The 20,382-nt window shown below is 36.8% G+C and overlaps 1 protein-coding gene across 1 annotated transcript; it reads right to left on the bottom strand.

The window, feature by feature from the left end:
* Nucleotides 1–10,655: 10,655 nt before the first annotated feature.
* MED7 (mediator complex subunit 7) lies at nt 10,656–19,209 on the bottom strand. Its single transcript, XM_081285364.1, has 2 exons — nt 19,108–19,209; nt 10,656–15,011 (listed from the first exon to the last, which is right to left on the bottom strand). Exon 2 carries the CDS (start codon nt 14,992–14,994, stop codon nt 14,293–14,295), a length of 702 nt encoding a protein of 233 aa, XP_081141490.1. The 5' UTR covers nt 14,995–15,011; nt 19,108–19,209; the 3' UTR covers nt 10,656–14,292.
* Between the last annotated feature and the right edge of the window lie 1,173 nt (nt 19,210–20,382).

Raw genomic sequence — 20,382 nt, 5'->3', positions numbered from 1 at the left:
AATCCTTTGTCAGTTCAAGAACCATACCTCGGATGGAAGTACTTTCTTCGTGTGACTTGGTCTGCTCATTTTTTTAAGTTACTTTCAACACTTGTCCCACTGCCAGTTCCCAGCACTGAGAGAGCTATTTCAGACCACCTACATCTTGGACAAACCTGGAGGGAGTATTTCAGGATCTTCAAGACTACACATGTACCCAGGCAAATTTCTCGTTTGCTATTAACTACTTCTCAAAACATGTCTTTGTATGTTCTTACATTGATTTTGCTGTCCTTTTGCCAACAACGTTTCATCACCAAAGATCCAATATTTCATTTATGCAGGAAATGACATAAGACCCAACTAGAACTCTCTTAAATGTGGATTTACTAACTGGTATTATGGAAAACATCAAATTTAGGCAAGACTTGAGTCAGTCTTGAAATGAACCCCACTGAAATCATCAATAGCATAGTTTCTGACTGAAGTTAACACTTGGTGGTCTCCAGTGTAGAGTTCTAATAATTCAGATCTATACAGGGTGTTATGTTTTGGATCTGGAATGTTCCCCAAAGACTTGTGTACTTGAAGGCTTGGTCCCCAGTGCAGCAATGTCCAGGAGTGGGGCTTTTAGGAAATGATTGCACCATGAAGGCTCTGACCTCTTCAGTGAATTAATACAGCTGATAGATTAATAATTTGAATGGATTGTGGAAGCTGGAAATTGTAAATTTTAAGAAGATAGAGACTAGTTGGAGGAAGTAAGAAAGTAAAAAAACTTTAATCAAGAGGAAGTAAAAAAACTCTCATCAAAGAAAGGCTCAGAACCAGATGTCCTCACTGCAGAATTCCACCAAACATCTAAAAAACTAATACCAATTCTGCTTAAGTTATTCCAACAAATAATAGGAAGAAAGGAATTCTTCCAAATACATTCTATGAGACCAAAATTACACTGATACTAAAACCAGATAAATAAATAACAACAACAAAAAACTATAGGCCAATATCATTGATGAAAATATATGCAAAAATCCTCAACAAAATACTGGTAAACCAAATCCTATGGCACATTAAAAAGATTTTTTACTGGGCACAGTGATGCACACCTGTAATCCCAGTGCTCAGGAGGCTGAGGCAAGAGGATCACAAGTTCAAAGCCAGCCTCAGCAAAAGCAAGGTACTAAGCAACTCAGTGAGACCTTGTCTCTAAAAAAAAAAAAAAAAAAAAAAAAAAAAAAAAAATAGAAAATAGGGCTGAGAATGAGTTCAGTTGTTGAGTGCCCCTGAGTTCAATCCCTGGTACCCCCCCCAAAAAATATTTTTTTCCACAATCAAGTACTATTAATACAAAAGATTCAAGCATGGTTCAATATATATAAAACAGTAAATGTGGTACACCAAATCAACTAAATAAAAGACAAAAACAATATTGTCACCTTAATATATAAAGAAAAGAAATTTGATAAAATTTAATATCCCTTTGTAAAAAACAAAAATAGTTCAACAAATTATGTGTAAAAAGAACATACCTCAATGTAATAAAGGTAATTTATAGTGAATTAACAGCTAAATTACACTGAATGGGCTAAAACTAAAGCTTTATTTCTAAGATTTGAAACAAGACAAAGATACCCACTTTCTTTTTTTCTTTTCTTTTCTTTCTTTTTTTTTTTTTTTTTTTTTTTGATACTAGGAATTGAACCCAAGGGTGCTTAAACACTTAGCCACATCCCTAACCCTTTTTAAATTTTTTTTATTTTGAGACAGGAGTTCATTAAGTTCCTGGTTCACTTTCACCATTTTTTTCAACATAGTTCTGGAAGTCCTAGGCAGAGCAATAAGAGAAAGAAACAAAGCTCAGCAAAATTAGAAAAGAATTCATGTTTGCAGATTTTATGATCCCCCAACACTCCTCTAAAAAAACTAGTGTAACTAATAAATAAATTCAGCAAAGCTGTAGGATACAAAATCAACATACAAAAAATCAGTAGCATTACTATAGGCCAATAGAGAATTATCTGAGCTAGAAATCCCATTTGCAATAGTTAAAAAAAAACACTAAAATATCTAGAAATAAATTTAACCACAGAGGTGAAAGATCTCTACAAAGGACATTATAAATCATTTTAGAAATCATTGCATTAGTGAAAGAAATTGAGGACAAAAAAATGGGAAGACATCCCATGTTCATCATGGAGTGAAAGAATTAATGTTGTAAACATGTTCTTACTAACTAAAGTGATTTACACATTCAATGCAAACTATATCAATATATCAATGACATTCATCACAGAATTTAAAAGAAAAAAATTCTAAAATTTAAATGGAGCCTTCCTCCCCCCAAAAACCCCTTAATAGCTGAAGCCATCTTGAACATAAAGAACAAAGTAGGAGGTATTACATTGCCTGATATCAAAACATGGTTTGGCATAAAAAATAGACACACAGACCAAGAGAACAGACTAAAGGGTTAGAAACAACTCACACACCTACATCCAATTGATTTTTCACAAAAGTGTTCTGAACACACATTAGTGAAATGACAATCTTTAAAATAAATGGTACTAAGAAAATTGGGTATTCATATGCAGAAGAATTAAACTAGACCCCTATCTCTCACCAGCTACAAAAAAATCCACTAAAAATGGATTTATAAAAAGCAGGGGAAATGCTTCAGGATATTGAATGGGCAAGGATATTTTTTGAACAAGACCCGAAAGCACAAAAAACAAAAGCAAAAATAGGCAAGTGGGATTACATCAAACTAACACAGTGAAGAGAAAACCTTCACAGAATGGAAGAAGATATTTATAAGCTATACATCTGACAAGGGGTTAATATTCAGCATTTATAAGGGACTCCAAAAATTCAATAACATAAATAAATAAATAGCCTGATTTAAAAATGGGCCATAGATCTAAATAGACATTTGTCAAACAAAAACATACAAATGGCCAGAAAAATGAAAAAAATGTTCAACATCACTAATCATTAGGGAAATGCAAATGAAAACCACAAGAAGACACTACCTCAAAATGGATGTTTTTGATAATACCAAAGATATCAAGTGCTAGTGAGGATGTGGAAAGAGGGGAATCCTTGCACACTGTGGGTGGGAATGTAAATTAGTATAGTCATTATGGAAATAGTACAGAGGTTCCTCAAAATTTAAAGTAGAATACCATATGATCCAACAATTCCACTATTGGGTGTGTGTGTGTGTGTGTGTGTGTGTGTGTGTGTATGTATGTATGTGTGTGTATATATATATATATATATATATATATATATATATATATCCCCAAAGGAAATGAAATAAGTATGTTGAAGAGATATCTACACTCATGTATTTATTGCAACTCTATTCATTATTAATAGCCGAAAAGTGGAAATGACCTAAATAACTTTCAATGGATGAATGAATAAAGAAAAGTTGGTATATTCACATAATGGGTGCTATTCATGATCTCACTCATACGTGGGATGGAAAAACATCAACGGAAGAAATTGCAAGTAGAATGGTGGTTTCCATGAGCTAGAGAAAGGACAGAGGAAGATGGGATGGAGAGAGGTCGACCAATGGGCATTACATTACAGATAGACAGGATTAAGAAGTTCTGTGTCCCCTTGCATGGCAGGATGACTAAAGATGATGATAATATATTGTGTCTTTCAAAATATTAAAAGAAAGGATTTTTAATGTTTTTATTATCAAGAAACAATGTTTGAGAGATATGTTTAATGTATATATGTTAAAACATCATACATGGTACCCTGTAAATATGTATAATTTTTGTTTTTATGGATAAGCTAAAATAAATTTAAATAAAAATCATTTTTAAAATTGTGATGCACTTAAAGAGAAATGAATGCTGGGTGGCAAAACAAACCTCTACTAGAGAGCCCTCCACCTGGAAAGGATTGGGACAAAGAAAGGGAAAAGAATTCTGCCCCTCCAAATAAGCATGGGTCTTCTGATGGGTTGGGGGTGGAGAGAAAACGACGATATTTTACCAAAGCAGTGTTTTTTTAACTTACAAGGTCATGTCCTTCACGACACTGAGGAGATGATAAAGAATTCTTATATTCTATAGAGAGGTTTTGTATTTAGTAACTATGGATGGACTCCAGAGAGGTTAAGTTTGAGGTCACACTCAGGCAAGTGCAAGAGCCAGCTTAGAGCCTTCTCCGGGCTCTTTGCCTCATTACACCAGAAAACAATGGCCCCGTGAACAGGAGTTAGCATTCTGAGACATCACGTTTAACTGGGAAGAAAGTTCTAAGGAGAAATTCATGCTGCTTCTTCCTGAGTACCCGAATATCTTCAGTGTAGAGGAAACAGGATGAGGTGTGGAAATAAGACCCCCAGTGACAAAACCGGAAAAAAAAATGGTAGAGGAATCCACAGCTGAGAAAAGTCTTATGAGCGATGAGTCACCACGATGGCCAATGCTATCTGCTTTGTCATCTGGTAAATGAAGGTCCCACCACCTCTTATAGAGGTTCTGCTAATGGGGGAGCAGGATGGGGGTCTCTCACCCTTAACATGTTCTCCAGTGTGGAAACGCTCCTTTCTGTTTATTTATTATTCATCTTACTACAGGTTCAGCTAGTTAAGGAAGCAGTCTTCAGTTCTTCTTTCTCATCAGTCCCAATGAGGTCCCTTTTCTTGTTTCATTCTCATTTTATTATTTTCCTCCTTTATCCCTGACCCACATTCTCATTTTTCTCTGCTCATAGTATCCACTTTACAAGATAATGTTTAGCAGATTTTCAAGGTGCTTATTGCAGCTTACATTCCTACTGGCAGTGAGAACCCTTCTGATGTTCCACATCTTTGCCAATATGGGTCGTATCAGACTCTGTAATTGTTCCCAGTACAATGGGTAATGATGATGTCACAATATGGCTTTAAAGCTAATAGAAAATTTAATAGAGATAGAACATTGCATAAACATAAATTTATAGATTATTAATACTTACTGAACAAACACACAAATAACCAGGACTCAAATATAAAACATTGTCACTCTGCAGAAGTTCCTTTGGGCCCCTCCACCAGCACTCCAAGCACATGTGTCCCTTCCTAATCACTACCCTGCACACATAGAGACAGTTATTATCCTTAATTTTGCAGTAATAGTCTCTTTGTCTTTCTGTTATAATTTTGCCACCTATGTATGGATCTCAAAATTATAGGTATAGGTTTTCTTGGTTTTAAAGATTATAGGAACAAATTCATATTGACTGTGGTGGGTTTTTTTGAGGAGTGAATTTGTGAGATCCACTTCTGCTGCTGTGAGTCCCTGTAGTTTATTTATTTTTGTTACTTAATACTTTTCCTGGGCATGCATACACCTCAAATTGTTTGTTCAATCTCTTTTAGATGGACATTTCATTTCCCATTTCAGTTATCATAAACACTGCCATCTGAGCACTCTCATAAGTAAATCATGGTATACATATATGAGAGTCTCTGGACTATATTTCCAAGAGTAGAATGTTTTATAAACAAAAGAAAAGATGCATAACTCGTTGATGACTAAGGCAATGAAAATTAAAGATAATGAGATTCTATCATATTTTTTTTTTGTAATGGGGGTCTAGCCCAAGGATGCTTTACCACTGAGATACATAGGCAAGAGGGTAGAAATATCTTGAATCTTGTTAGATGCTTAATTCCCAAGACTCCCACCAGATTCCCAGTCTCTCTCTCTCTCCTTCTCTCTCTCTCTCTCTCTCTCTCTCTCTCTCTCTCTCTCTCACACACACACACACACACACACACACACACACACATACAAAATGTATTTTTTCAAAAAAGGCTTTCTGATTCATTGTTACATATTCGTATTCTCTTACTTTGTATTGTCATGAAACCTAAATATTGCCCAAGTTGGTTTTTTTTATTTGGGGGTTTTTTGTTTGTTTTTTTGTCAAACTGGTAAAGATATGATAGCATCAGCCAGGTATGGTGGCACGCACCTGTAAATTCCAGAGACTCTGAAGGCTGAAGCTGGAGAATCGAAAGTTCAAGGCCAGCCTCAGCACCTTAGCAAGATCCTCACTACCAGGTGAGAATCTGTCCCAGAATAAAAAAATAAAAAATAAAAAGGTTTGGGGGTAGGAATGTATCTCATTGGTAAAGCATCCTTGGGTTATATCTCCAGTACCGACCCCACCCCTAAAATAGTGTAATAGCATCTCAGTGTCTTTTTAATATTCATTGCCCTCATTATTAACACGTTAAGCATCTTTTTCTTTTGTTTATAAAACATTTTAATTTAGAGGGACGAACAAATGTTTGTTTAAGTCTTTTGTCCATTTTTATTTTGGGTTTCTATGTTTTTCATATTGATTTATACAGATAGTTTATATATTTTAGGTACTAGTTCCATAATGGTTTAATCTGTTATAAATGTTTTCCCCACTTTGTGAATGTTCATTTTATGTTTTATGCAATTTCTTAATTTTAATTAAGTAAATTTGACCAATCTTTTCTTTCATGGATAATATGTTTTGTATTTTCTTTAATAATTTCTTCTCTTTCCTAAAGATTTTTAAATTACATTAGTTTCAAAAACAACATTAGTTTCAAAAATTATAGCTTTGTCTTTCATACTTAGGTCTTTAATTCTACTGGAATTGATTTTTCACACATTCTATTCCAGCCTTATTTATTGAAAATTCCAGCATTTTCCCATGACTTGTGTTTCTTTTTTTGTCATTTCTTATTTTTAAATTGGTGTATTATAATCATACCTAATAGTGGAATTCATTGTTACAAATTCATACATGCACATGCTACAATAATATGATTTGGTCAATATCATTCCCCAGTATTTCCCCTTTCCTACTACTTTGTAATATCATCTCTTGTTATATTTCAAACTAATGGGAGGGAGTGAAGGAGGGAAAGAGGAAGCATTGGGGACTGAAATGGAACAATATAATTTCCACACATGTATGTTATGTCAAAATGAACCCCAATATTACTTAGGACTATAATATGCTAAAAAAAATTTAAAAATTATACAGACATAGATTTGTTTCCTGGCTTTCTGTTCTATGCAATAGTGTATTTGTCTATCCTTCTGCCAGGGTACTATCTTGTTTAATTAGAGTAGCAATATGATAGATGTTGATATCTGAGAAGAAATATCATTCCCTTTATCCTTTTTCAAGGGTAATCTGGCTGAGTCCTTTTTTAAAAATATTGTTTTTAATTTTTTTAAATATTGTTTTTAGTTGTAGTTGGACACAATACCTTTATTTTATTTATTTATTTTTATGTGGTGCTGAGGATTGAACCCAGCATCTTGAACATGCTAGGCGAGCACTCTACCGCTGAGCCATAGCCCCAGTCCCACTGAACTCCTATTTATTTTAGAATCAGCTTATCATATTTAAAATAACCTGGTGGAAATTTTCTAACCTTACATTAAATCTACAGATCAATTCAGGGAAAATTTAACATCTTTACAATGTTGAGCATCCTTATATTTATATTTTCTTTAAAACTTCTTAATAAAATTTAAAATTTTCTCCATAAAAGTCTTCAACTTATTTCTAGATTTATATCTGGGTGTTTCATATTTTTTATGTTATTTTACATAGTAGCTTTGTTTAATTTTTTCGTTTCTGTTTGTTCATGGTATATTAAAATAAAATTTATTTTGAGTATTGATTTTTCTTAGCAACCAATAAACATTTAATAATAAATTATCTGTACATTACATTAAAATTTCCTCTGGCAATTATTTTCTACAAATAATGACAGTTTAGTTTCTTCTTTTCCAATCTTTTTTTTTTTTCTCTTTTAACCATGCTGGTTAGGGAATCTAGTACATGTTTAATAGCAGGCATCCTTATTTTATTCCTGTTCTCAAAGAAAAAGTTTTAGGTTTTCATCTTGGTTATAATTCATGCTGTAGATTTTTGTGGAGATACCATTTATTATATTAAGAAAATTCTATTCCTAATGTTCTAAGACAGTTTTTTTTTCTTTTTTATGGATGGATGCTAAATTTTATGTTTTTTGCACATCTGTTAAGATTATTTTTTCTTCTTTAATCTATTATTTTAGTAGATTACATTAAGTACTCCTTTGTAATTCTTGAGATTACAAACATTGACCATAAAATATTATCTTTTTATTTTATTTTTACATATGACTAGGTTCAGTTTGCTAATATTTTGTTTATACTATTAGCCTAATAAAGATAGTTGGGAAATACTTCCTAGTTTTTTGTGCTGAGTCTGTATAAGATTAGAACAATTTTTATTTTGTGTGTGATATGTGTGCGTGTGTATGCAATATTTGACACACTTGCCAGTAAAGCTATTTGAACATGAATTTCTCTTTGTGAGAAAATTTGACTACTGATTTGTTTTGTTTTTGGTACTGGGGATTGAACCCAGGGGCACTTAACTGCTGAGCCACATCCCCAGTCCTTTTCTGGTCTCATTGGATTGCTTAGGGCCTCAGTGAGTTGCTGAGACTGGCTTTGAACTCACAATCCTCCAGCCTCAGCCTCCTGAGCCACTAGGATTACAAGTATGAGGCCCAGCCTGATTCCTTGTTTTAATCATTAGGAAAACTATTCAGGTTATCTATTCTTAATAGTACTGATAATTTTTCTAAGAACTAGTCTACTTTCTTTAAGTTTCCAAACGTATTGGGATAAAGTTATCTATAATATTTTCTTCTTTTTAAAACTGTTTCTTCTATTTATAGTAATGCTTCTTTTACATTTCTGCTATTATTTTTGCTTTCCTCTTTTTTCCTTCATCGCTCTCCCTTGTCAGTAGCAGTGACTCAGAGCTCCACTTAAGTCTCCTGGGTATCCTCACAGTCCTTTCAAAATCAGACTTCTTTACAGATGATTAGCAGGTCTGAGACCTTACTATGTTATATGCTTGGGGGCAAATGAGTTTTAGAAGGAATCAGGTGGAACTTCTCTTTCATTCTTAGCATTACACTATGAGTATAATTACCAGTTAAGGAAACTCAGTTTCCACGGAGGTTAGTATGCCAAATCAAAGCTACATAGCTGAAAAATAGGAAGCCCAAATTCTAGCATTCTGTGGTGTTTTCCACTATGATTTCATGGCTACCAACTAGGCATCTAAAGATTTAAATTAATTCTGACATTAACTACTAAGGGTTAGGGTAACTAATATTAGGGTGTCATAAGCAGTGCCCCTGGGCTTCATTTTAGTCTCCTAGAAAACTGGCTACAGCTTCTTAAACCTGACAGAAGAGTGCCACTCACTGGTAACCTCATCACATTGCAATTTGAAACCAAAATGTCAATAGTAAGCAAAAGACCAGTGAAAATACAGTATACTTGTATCGAGACATCACAATACACCCCGTAAATATATATGATTATTTGCCAATTAAAAATAAAACTTTAAGAAGGGCTAGTAAGGAAGTTATTAACTGATTTTCAATAGCTTTCCAAGTACTGTTCCAGGAACTATGTTAAGTGCTTTGTAGCCATTCTCATTTGATTCTTAGAACAATCCACAGGGCCTAACATATTTACTAACTGGACTGTTACCAAAATAGTTGACTGATTCCTGACTTAGATTAGGAAGATTAGAACTATAAGGACAGCATATCTTTAAGATACAGAAGTCTGAGAATAAGACATGAATTCTTTAATATACAAGAAGGGAACTCATAAATTCCACTTAAAATGTTTCTCTTTCAGTTTGGTATCATGTCATATTTACAAATTTGATCGTTACGGTTAACATATTGGATTCCACTCTTGGTTTCTCTACTTATTTACCTATGATTTAGTAGCAGTGTGATGAAACAAGAGAGGTAAATTAAAATGGAGGGTGACTACCTAGGCTTTGAAACAGCAATACTTTCTTTCTGTTTCTGTGACTTTGGGTAAATTACACAACCTTTCTGAGCCTCCACTTCTTCATCTGTAAAATAAGTGTTAAAAAATAATAGTTATTTCATTGTGTTGACTGGGGGATAATAAAAACTCAGTATGTAAATGATTAGAATAGTGTTACCAATGTGCTACATGAATGTTTGCAATTAATTTTTCATCAGATTTAGAATATATACTCTCCCTTGGCTTTCTACATGCTGTGCCTTTGCCCTCCAACTGCCTCACTTGTTTCTCTAGCTCCACCTTTTCCCTTACAATATTGCAGCCAAAATGGCCTTTCTTTTTTAATTCCTGAAACTTCCATTCAATATTTCTTATTGGTTCTTTTTAGTTATATATAATATTAGGATTCACTGACATAATTAAAAAGCATAGAATATAATTTATTCTAATTCAGTCCCCAGTACTTCCTCTTTCCTTTCTTTCCCCTCCTCCCTCCCCTATGATCTCATCCCTCTACAGATTTTTCTATTTATAGTTGTTTTTTTTAATTAGTGTCTTATGGATATACATGAGGGCATGACAGCAAGATTCACTGTGGTATATTGGCAAGGATGTGGGGAAAAAGGTCTACTCATACATTTTTGGTGGGACAGCAAACTAATCATCTTCAAAACTTAACTCATTTGTTTTATTATCTTTTATTTTTCTTTCCCTTCCCCACTCATCCAATACTAGTATTAGGCATATACAGGACAATAATAAATATTCATCAAATGAATACAGAGAATGAATGAATAATCAGGGGGAAATCACTCTCAGTTGGGGGGGGAACCACTCTCACGACAGATATTTGTACAATTTGTTTATTTTTGCTGTTTTAGTCAGTGTTTTTTGCTTCTGTGACTAAAAAACCTGACAAGAACAATTTTAAGAAAAGTTTATTTGGGGGCTCACAGTTTCAGAGGTCTGTCCACAGATAGCTGGCTCCATTCCTTGGGGCCTGGGATGAAGCAGATCATGGTGTAAGTGTGCAGCTGGGAAAGCAACTGGGGACATGGCATCAAGAAAGCTCCACTCAAAAGCATACCCCCAGGGTCCCACCTCCTTTGGCCACACCCTACTCACCTACAGTTACCAGTTAATCCCTATCAGGGGATTAACACACTGATGAAGTTAAGGATCTCATATCCTAATCATTTCACCTCTAAACCCTCTTGCATTGTGTCACACATGACCTTTGTGGGGACACCTAATATCTAAATCATAACATGCCATCAAAGTTTACATGTGCTTACTTTGTAGTGAATATGTACCAGTATCATCAGTATTATCCCTTCCTTTATCTGAGAAACAGACTGCTTCTTCCATACGTGGACATTAGTGGGGACTGTTAAATCCTTACAGGATTTGGGTCTCAACACATTGACTTAGCTAAAATCAGATATGCAATCCCCTAATTCTTCATGCCTAGTTAACTAGCCTCTATTCAATCAACCTCTTTAAAGACAGGCAACTCCAAGTGACAGACACAGAAGTACAGAAAGAATGGTTCAACATGTGGGGTTTCTTTTTGGTGGCTGGAATCCAGGGTTTTGCCCATGCTAGGAAAGCATTCTACTACTGGGCTGCATCCTGTCCCATTTTATTTTATTTACTTTTTGAGATGCCTGGAATTAAACCTAGGATCTCTTACTTGTTAGGCAAGCACTGTACCACTGAGCTACATCCCTAAACCCCTTTTGAGACAGGGTCTAAGAGTTAATGTCAGGTCCTGTGTATTGCAAAATAAGATCCTCCAGAGTTGTAAAGATTACCCATGGTATTTTAACTCCTCAATCCCCTCCCCATGCACATATTCAACTAGCTGTTGTAATTCATAATGATGATTCCCTGCATTTTATATACAAGAATTTCAGAAGTAGCCAAAAACTGGTTTTGTACCTCAGTGCAAGACCCTCCCCCTCAAGGTCATTAAGACAAAATTTTCTTTGGAGAGTTGTTCAATTGCTAGAAAATTTTCATCTTGCTTCCTAACTAGGGGATCAGAGGATATGCCTCACTTTGATTAAAGCTTAAGAGACCTAAAGTGTGTTATCTGCAGTCTCTGGTGCCCAAAGGTCTATATCAAATACATATCAGAAAGTAGCTACCTAATAAAGAAGTGTCTACTTGAAAATCCTACAAAGCTGGTTTATGAAGGCAAAGGTAGTATATTTCTCAGACAATTGCCTGTACATTTTTTAAAAATTTATTTAGTTATAGATGAACACACAGTATATTTATTTTTATTTGGTGCTGAGGATCGAACCCAGTGCCTCACACATACGAGGGCAAGCACTTTCCCACTGAGCTACAGCCCCAACCCACCTGTACATTTTAAACCGAACTTTTCCAGCTCCAAGGCCAGCCAATGAAACCTTGGTGTAGCAAATCCTCTGCTACGTGAAACTCACTAAAGGAAGAGTCAAAAGTGGACATTAGGAAAATTGCATTATCTTTCTATCTTGTGCATCAGAATCACATGGAAGGCTTGTTAAAAAAACAGAGTACAGGATGCTACCCCTATAGTTTCTGGTTCAGAAGATCTGGAGTGGGGATGATACTTAGAAAGCTCAGTTCTTTTCCCCAATGCCCATACAGTAACAAGGACAAGATTTTAAGTAAAGGGAAGAAGTAGTTTTATTGCTTTGCTAGCAAAGGAGAAACAGAAAATTCCCTTCCCACAGGCTTTGGTTCTATCAAGGGGAAATGGTGGGCTTTTAATGAGGGGATACAAAGGCTACACTCAGGTCATAACTCATAATTGCAGACTTGAGAGCCATTTCTCAGTCCCACTGATGCCAGCCCTGAAATCTGGTATCTTTAATTCTTATGGTCATGAGCAGAACACACAACTTCAGCCTAGGACAGGAAGAAAGTTATCTTGCTTTCCTATGGTTAGCAAAGGGGAGAGGGAGAGGAGTGGGGGAAAGTATCAGTTTAAAAATAAATCGCAGTGGCAGAGTAGCAAGGGTTAGCCAAAGCATGAAGTGGACTTGTTACAGGGCTAAGAATTTTCATCTCTAAAAAGTTCTTGATGAGGTGAATCTGTAGGTCCAGGACCACATTTTGGGAGGTATTGGCCTATATTACAAAAATGCCAGGCAGGCATCCTCAGATATCAGGCTGCCTCTCCACCTTGGTGGAAGAAGGGTAGGGTGAAAGGAGAAAAAAATACAGAAATAAAATCTTAAAACAAATTTATTTCTTGCTCACAAAAAATTGAATTAGGTGGGAAAGATGTGGGAGTTAATGAAAGGAAAAACTAGTTCTCACAATCATTCAAAGTCCAAACTGACAATCTTTGCCATCTTCAAATGGCTTCCAGTCTAGTTATCTTGAGTATGCCCATCTAAATACAGATGGTAGGAAAAGGAGGACCACACAAGAAATTTTAACAGGACTCACCTGGATTCCTACTGTCCAGAACTTAGTTACATAGTTTCCACATAGATGCATGGCCCTGAATGGGTAAATGTGGTCCCTTGCTGGGCAGCCATATCTAAGTAATCTCAAAAATAAGTAAACATTTTTGACAGACATCTAGCAGTCTCTGCCAGCAAACCCTTTTTCCATTGCAGGCTTCCAGCCTTAAGCAAGCCTGAGCTCAGATTTAAAGGAAATGGGTACTTAACTACATAGACATCTTAATTACTAAAATGAATGCATGCAACTAAAATAAGAAAGGGCTGGCCACAATGGCACATGCCTGTAATTCCAGAAGCTCAGGAGGCCAAAGGCAAGAGGATTTTAAGTTCAATGCCAGCCTCAGCAATTTAGCAAGACTCTGTCTCAAAATAAAACATAAAAAGGGCTGGGGATGTGGCTCAATGGTTAAGAGCCCCTGGGTTCAACCCCCAGTACAAAAAAATAGAAAAGAAAGGACTTACTGATTAAATAATTGGAAAAATAACACAACTTATAAAATCCCCACCTCAACATTCCATGCAGGTTAGGGAGAAGAAGCTGAGATAGTGAGTCTACAGGAAAAGGTATGAGAAAAAGTTCCGTTTTTTAATTCTACTGGGTTCCTTTTTCAACATGCTTTTTGGAGATTAAGTCTAAACACTTTGTACTTTCATTATTCAAGCATATGATAAAATTGTTTTTCAAGGATGACAGCTTGCTAGTATTAAGAATATCTTCAAAATTTTACTGCAACTCCAAAAATCAGAATATCCCACAAACAGCAAACACTTTGCATTTTAAGGTGATTATTTTTAATACAGGCGTACTCATTCACCTACGCTTGTTACACAGTGAAATTCTGCCTATGGCATCCCATCATTGAAAAACTGGAGTCAAGAAAAACAAATTCCTTTATATTTTAGTTATACATGTTTTAAGACTGTCCAAAAGAGAGGAATATATGATGCTATTTAACAAAATAAAAAAAGAAGAAAAATACCCTTCACGGTCTTTCATTCATCTCGTCAATTAGAACACACAAAGCAGCATCTTTCTCTATAATCTGGTCCCTTCTATGAACTGAATTTTCTCTTTGCTGTTCATTCTGTCCAGTACAATTATTGCTATCATCAGCATCCATTGGCTCAGTTTTTACTCTCATTCCTGCTTCAGAATGAGGTAAATCATCAGGCAAGGAAGCCAAACAATTTTGAATCATCTCAATTACTCGTTCCAGGTGCTTCTGAAACCTCTCAGCTGTTTCAAGCCGTTGACGTTTCTGGACCTCCATCATGACTCTCAAGGTCTCTCTTGCTTGATGGGGTCGATATTCATTTATAAGATGATGCACATGTACAAATAGCAGTTTAAGATCTTCTAGCTTCTCTTCCCGTTTTATACTCCCAGGGCTCCTTATCAAGATATCTAAAAGGTCCAAGAAATTAATAAGGATAGACATATTGAGTTTTCTCAGTTCCTTCTTGTGATCAAACTGCATAGGATGAAGGCGTTCAATGCCCTGACTTTCCAAAGGGCGGATGATAAGGTCATCACACTGGAACTGGTTGCCAAACATCATATAACTGTCTTTAATTGGAGGAGGTGGCTTGGGAGCTAAGCCCTCCTGAATATTTTCATCTGTATATTCCTTGATGTACTGCATCGGAGGTGGTGGAAGTGCACTCACTTGTTGTGGTTCACCCATTGTGAAAGACCAAGAACCTACAGAAACAGACCAAAGATTTAGAATAGAGCTACAAATCAAACCTGTCAATACATTAGTAAATGTAGAATAATATTTTTGGTACCAGGGATTGAACATAGGGGGCACTTAACCACTGAGTCACATCCCCAGCCCATTTTTTATATTTTATTTAGAGATCCAGGTCTCAGTGAGTTACTTAGGGCCTCTCTAAGTTGTTGAGGCTGGCTTTGAACCCCCAATCTTCCTGTCTCAGCTTCCCAAGCTGCTGGAATTATAGGGTGGAGGCAGAATATTTTCTTCCTTCTTCTGACTTTGGTGTGTCCTTAGTTTATTAACATTTACAATAAGCAAAGGATACTGTTTTTTTCTAATTAAGCATTATATCATCAACCATGCACACATGCTCTTTCTTTCCTTAATACTTCCATCAGCATTAAAAAATATTGCAGCATCTTTTTATCTACAAAGAAAATCTGGATTCCAAACCCCTCATTAGTTACCCTCCATTTCTCTACTCTTTTTCCACCAACAAAGTACACATGCTGTCTCCCATTGTTATCACAATCGCTTTTGTTTTCTATTATAGATTCGATTTCCAAAAGCAATACTAATAAACAGTTTGACACATTAACATTGCTAAATGTCAGACTCTTGATGTTATCCAAGGTTCTTGGAGTAAATGATAACCCAATTTTATATCCTACTGTACCCCACAATTTTATATGGCCACGTCAACTTTTTTACTTAAATTTCAACGTCAAACTCAAGCTAAGTAACTTTTTAGGTCACAATAACCTCTTAATAACTTACTCATTCCACTTTAAGGGTAGGTATACCATCTAATAAGATTCCCAAGTGCTCTTTTAGACTAATCTTATCAAATTCAAGATAAAGCATCCTCTAAGATTAAGTAGGGCAAGTAACGTACTAGTAACAGTGCTGTTCTTGGAATTTGTGGGAAACTGACAGTAACTGTGAAGCAGCTCTAGGTTTCCACCAAACCAGAGTGGAGCAGAGAATATTGCCAGAATCAAGGGTGCAACAGTCATGAACAATATGAGTTACCAACTCAATATGACTATACCAACACACAATGCATTTCTTTACCAGTACATACTTCCCCTCTTTTCTCAGCTTCTCTGACCTCAACATTCATGTTTTCCTCCTATGTTCCTGGCCACCCAGTTGCCTCTCTCTCTCCTTCTCTATCCAAACTTTAATATAAAACTTTAATCTCTACCAAAACTCTTCTCACAGCTATCAAGATTTCAAACATTCTATTATTCCATAGATATTAGAATATTCCCCCTGGCACATGCCTGTAATCCCAGTGACTTGGGATGCTGAGACAGGAGGATTCCAAGTTCAAGACCAGCTTCAGTAACTTAACCAGGCCCTAAGCAACTTAGTGAGACCCTGTCTCAAAAAATAAAAAGAGCTGGAGATCTGACTCAGTCATAAAGCAACTCTGGGGTCAATACCTAGTACCAAAAAAAAAAAAAAAAAAAAAAAAAAAAAACAGATCTTAGAATTTCTCCTATGTAGTAGGCTCTGGATTTCAGTAACAGGTCCCAGTCTTCTCTTAGTTTTTCAGGGTAGTCATTCCAAATTCATAGCAGGAAGGCCTATTAATCCTCACAGTAAAAGCCACATCAATTATGATCACTGCATAATTCCTTTAGGTTCTTATGCCACTACCACCCAAGAAACTATGGGGAAATTCACCCAGACAACTAATGAAAAAGGATTCACACATTTAATCTGGCAGTACCAAAATTTTAAATGCTGATATTCTTTGAATCAATAATTCCATTTTTAGAAATTAATCCCATAAAAATCCTGCTACAAGCACACAAAGACGTTTAATGCAGCATTGTCTGAATAGAGTAGAAAAATTGGAAATAATCTATTCCTTCATTGATATGATGGCTGAATAAAAATGTCTACATAACCATTAAGAAAACATGGATAGAAGGTTGTTTATGAAAACATGTATCATTTCAACTGTTCATAATACGGTTTACTTGCAAACAGTTATAACTGACTTTTCCAACTTAATTCAGATTTACAGAAAAGCTGTATTCTAAATGTCTTGCGAGTGGGGGGGGGGGGGTATAGAGATCCAACTCATGGCCTTTCCAAGATAGGCAAGCACTGTACACACTAAACTATAACCCCCCCCCCTTTTTTTTTTGGTACCAGGGATTGAACTCAGGAGCACTTAACCACTGATTCACAGTGGTTATTTTTTTTATTTTGAGACAGGTCTTGCTAAATTACTTAGTGCCTCACTAAATTGTTGAGGCTGGCCCAAACTTGCAATTCTACCGTCTCAGACCCCTGAATATCTGGGATTATAGGCCAGGGCCACTGCCTATACATCTTAACATTTCCACTCACTTGCTTTACTGGTTTCTCATCTTTTTATACCCAAACACTAAAACAAGAATGTTCTCTTATAACCAGAGTACAATAACCAAAGCCACACAATTACTGAACTGGTTTTTAAAATTTTAGGGCTGGGGTTGTAGCTCAGTGGAAAAGTGCTGCCTAACATGTGTGAGGCACTGGGTTTGATCCTCAGCACCACATTAAAAAAAAAAAAAATTAACAAATAAAATAAAAGCATTCTATCCATCTACAACTACAAAAAACACACAATTTAGACAGCCCAAATTTTACCACTCAAACCTTTTTAGGTTGGGAGTTCTGTGCTTCCTTACAAATGTGCATCATTGCAGTTATCACTGGAAGGGCCAAATATAAGACGAGTACCATCATTAATGTAATCTTTACAACAATTCTTCCAGTTAAAAACTATTACCAAGTTCATTTTAGAGATGAGGATCCCAAGTCTTAATGTAGGTAAGTGTTTACATCAGATCAAAAGGCCAGTAAATGGTACAATGAGAATTCTTAATCCCAGGTCCTTTCAACTCCAAAGTACAAACTCTTGTGGCAGGGGAGGGAACAAGGGCATGGGACTGTCTGAACCATACAAGTACTTCACATATTACTGAAACTAAGTCCCACCCCCCACCCCTAGGGTGATGCCTCAAGCCTATAATCCTAGTGACTTAGGAGGCTGAAGCAGGAGGTTCGGTTAAATTTGAGGAGTCTGGAGAAATTAGCCCAGGCCCTAAGCAATTTAACGAAACTGAGTCTCATAATATAAAACAGGTGGGAGCGAGGAAATGGTCCTGTGGTTACGTGCTTTTGGGTCCCGTCCCCAGTACAAAAAAAACTTTAAAAAAAAATAATTTTTCTCTATCACCTCTTTAGAGTGAACTGTTCAAAGCCCATGGAGATGTTATTTTAGTAAAACCAGCAACAACTAATCGGTTCTCAGACTCAAACCTAGTGCTTGCTGGGGGAATCTTCATCAAAAAAAGAAAAGTTTTTTTCTCCAAGGTCCCACCCTTGGAGATTTGATTAACTATCTACTGCGAAAGGGACCCCCTCGGTATGTCATTTTGTCGTTGTCTGCAATGGGGCGTGACCCCAGGCCAGGGATGCTCCAGCACTGGGCCACATCCCCAGTTACTTTGAGACCGGGTCTCCCCTAAATTGCCCAACCTGGCCTAGAACTTGCTCCCCTCCTGCCTCCGCCTCCCGAGTTGCTGGGATTACCGGGTGCACCACCAAAGCCCAGCTCTGCAGGTCGATTTTAAAACCTCGCGGGATGAATCTGAGGGTCAGTTTGGGGCTCCACCCCTCCGCAGCCACCCCCATTAACTCGGCTCGTTTCACAACTGCTCCCAGGAGGAGGGACGGCCATGGTCATTCTCATTGTACAGGCCGTAAAAGAGGGCAAGTGACTCGCCAAGGCCACACGGCTGAGAATCAGTGGCTGGGGATCCGAGCCCGAGCCTCCCCGCCTGGATTCGGGCTCGTTGGCCCGGGGGCCGAGAGCACCTTCGCCGGGCTGCCCACCCAGAGCCTCAGAGCTGCGGGGAGGACATGCTTTCGCAACGCGTGAGGAAAGCGAGGCAGCGCCTCCGAGGCCGAAGTTAGCCAGGTCTACCGGGACCCATCCCGGCCTAGAAGAAGCGGCGGGGTCCGGAAGGAAAACCGCAAGAAGACCGAAGGCCCACGCCATTGCCGCCCACTCACCTCAGCTCTCGGTTTACCCAAGCAGCCGCCTCCGCCACCGCAGCCGAAATCCGACTTCCGGTCTCCTTCTCAGGAAGAAGGCGCTGATGCTGTCCTTTGATTGGCTGCAAGAACTGTCCTTTAATGGAGTCCCTAGTCCCGCCCCCGACATTGCTTGCTACTGCGTCTGCGCATTGCCCACTGCCCCCGTCATCTCCGCTTCGCGTCGCCCAGCTGTGCTCTGTGTTTGGCAAGGTAGAAACCTGCCAGGTGTGGGGAGTATTTCTTTGTGCTTTCGTCAGCAAAAGTAGTATTTCCTTTTTTTTTTTCCGCCTTTGAAATTTAGCACTTAAAATTAAGACATTCGTTTGATTTACATAGAAAATATAAAGACAAGTATTTTAAAAAAAAATTGTAACGCTAACCCACTGTCAAAAGTAATGTTTAAAAAATGAAATTGGACTGTGTGTGAGATATATACTCATAGATATATTTATCTGACCGATCTATAGGTAGATAAATACTGGTACTAGAAGTATATGTGAACCTGATTGGGAACCAGTAATATTTTCTAAATCTCCGTTTCTATTTTTTTACTATTATTTTTAGTGGTAGATGGACACAATGCCTTTTTTGTTGTTGTTGTTTTTATGTGGTGTTGAGGATCGAACCCAGTGCCTCACACGTGCTAGGCAAGCTCTGTACCACAAAGCTACAGCCTCAGCCCTGAATCTCCATTTCTTGACTATCCATTAACTTTTATTTTCATTTAGGAATTCAGGGATCCCTTTTATATTTCCAGCCCACAAATTACCAAGTGAAAAACAACAACAAAAAAAAAAACTGGTGTAAATGTTTCTTTGGGGGCTTATTTTTATGAGAAGTATGTCACAAATTTCTGAATTTGTGGAAGTCAAAGCATGTTACACATAAACAATAAAATTGTTAATTCTGATAAAAGTGATCAACTATATCTCTTTAGAAATAAGATTCTTTGGTTTTGTTTTTTTTAAAGCTTATTATGAAGAATTCCAAGTGTAAGCAGAAGTAGAGCATAAAGAATACTCATCACCCAACTTCAGTTATCTGCCCATCTTCCTCATTTCATTTTTGTTTCAGCCTGATTTTCTAAAAGGTTAGGACATTTTTTCATATAACCATAGAATCATTCTTATTTTAAAATAAATTAATAATTCTTCTTTATTATCAGCTATCACATTTGTATTTGCATTTCAGTTATCTCAGGTTCCAAAGAAGTTCTATGTGTTTCAATTAGCTAATGTGTCTTTTAATTAC

Source organism: Spermophilus citellus (assembly GCF_964194105.1).
Source record: "Spermophilus citellus genome assembly, chromosome: 1".
NCBI classification, from domain to species: domain Eukaryota; kingdom Metazoa; phylum Chordata; class Mammalia; order Rodentia; family Sciuridae; genus Spermophilus; species Spermophilus citellus.
This window is presented reverse-complemented; position numbering and strand designations above follow the sequence as displayed.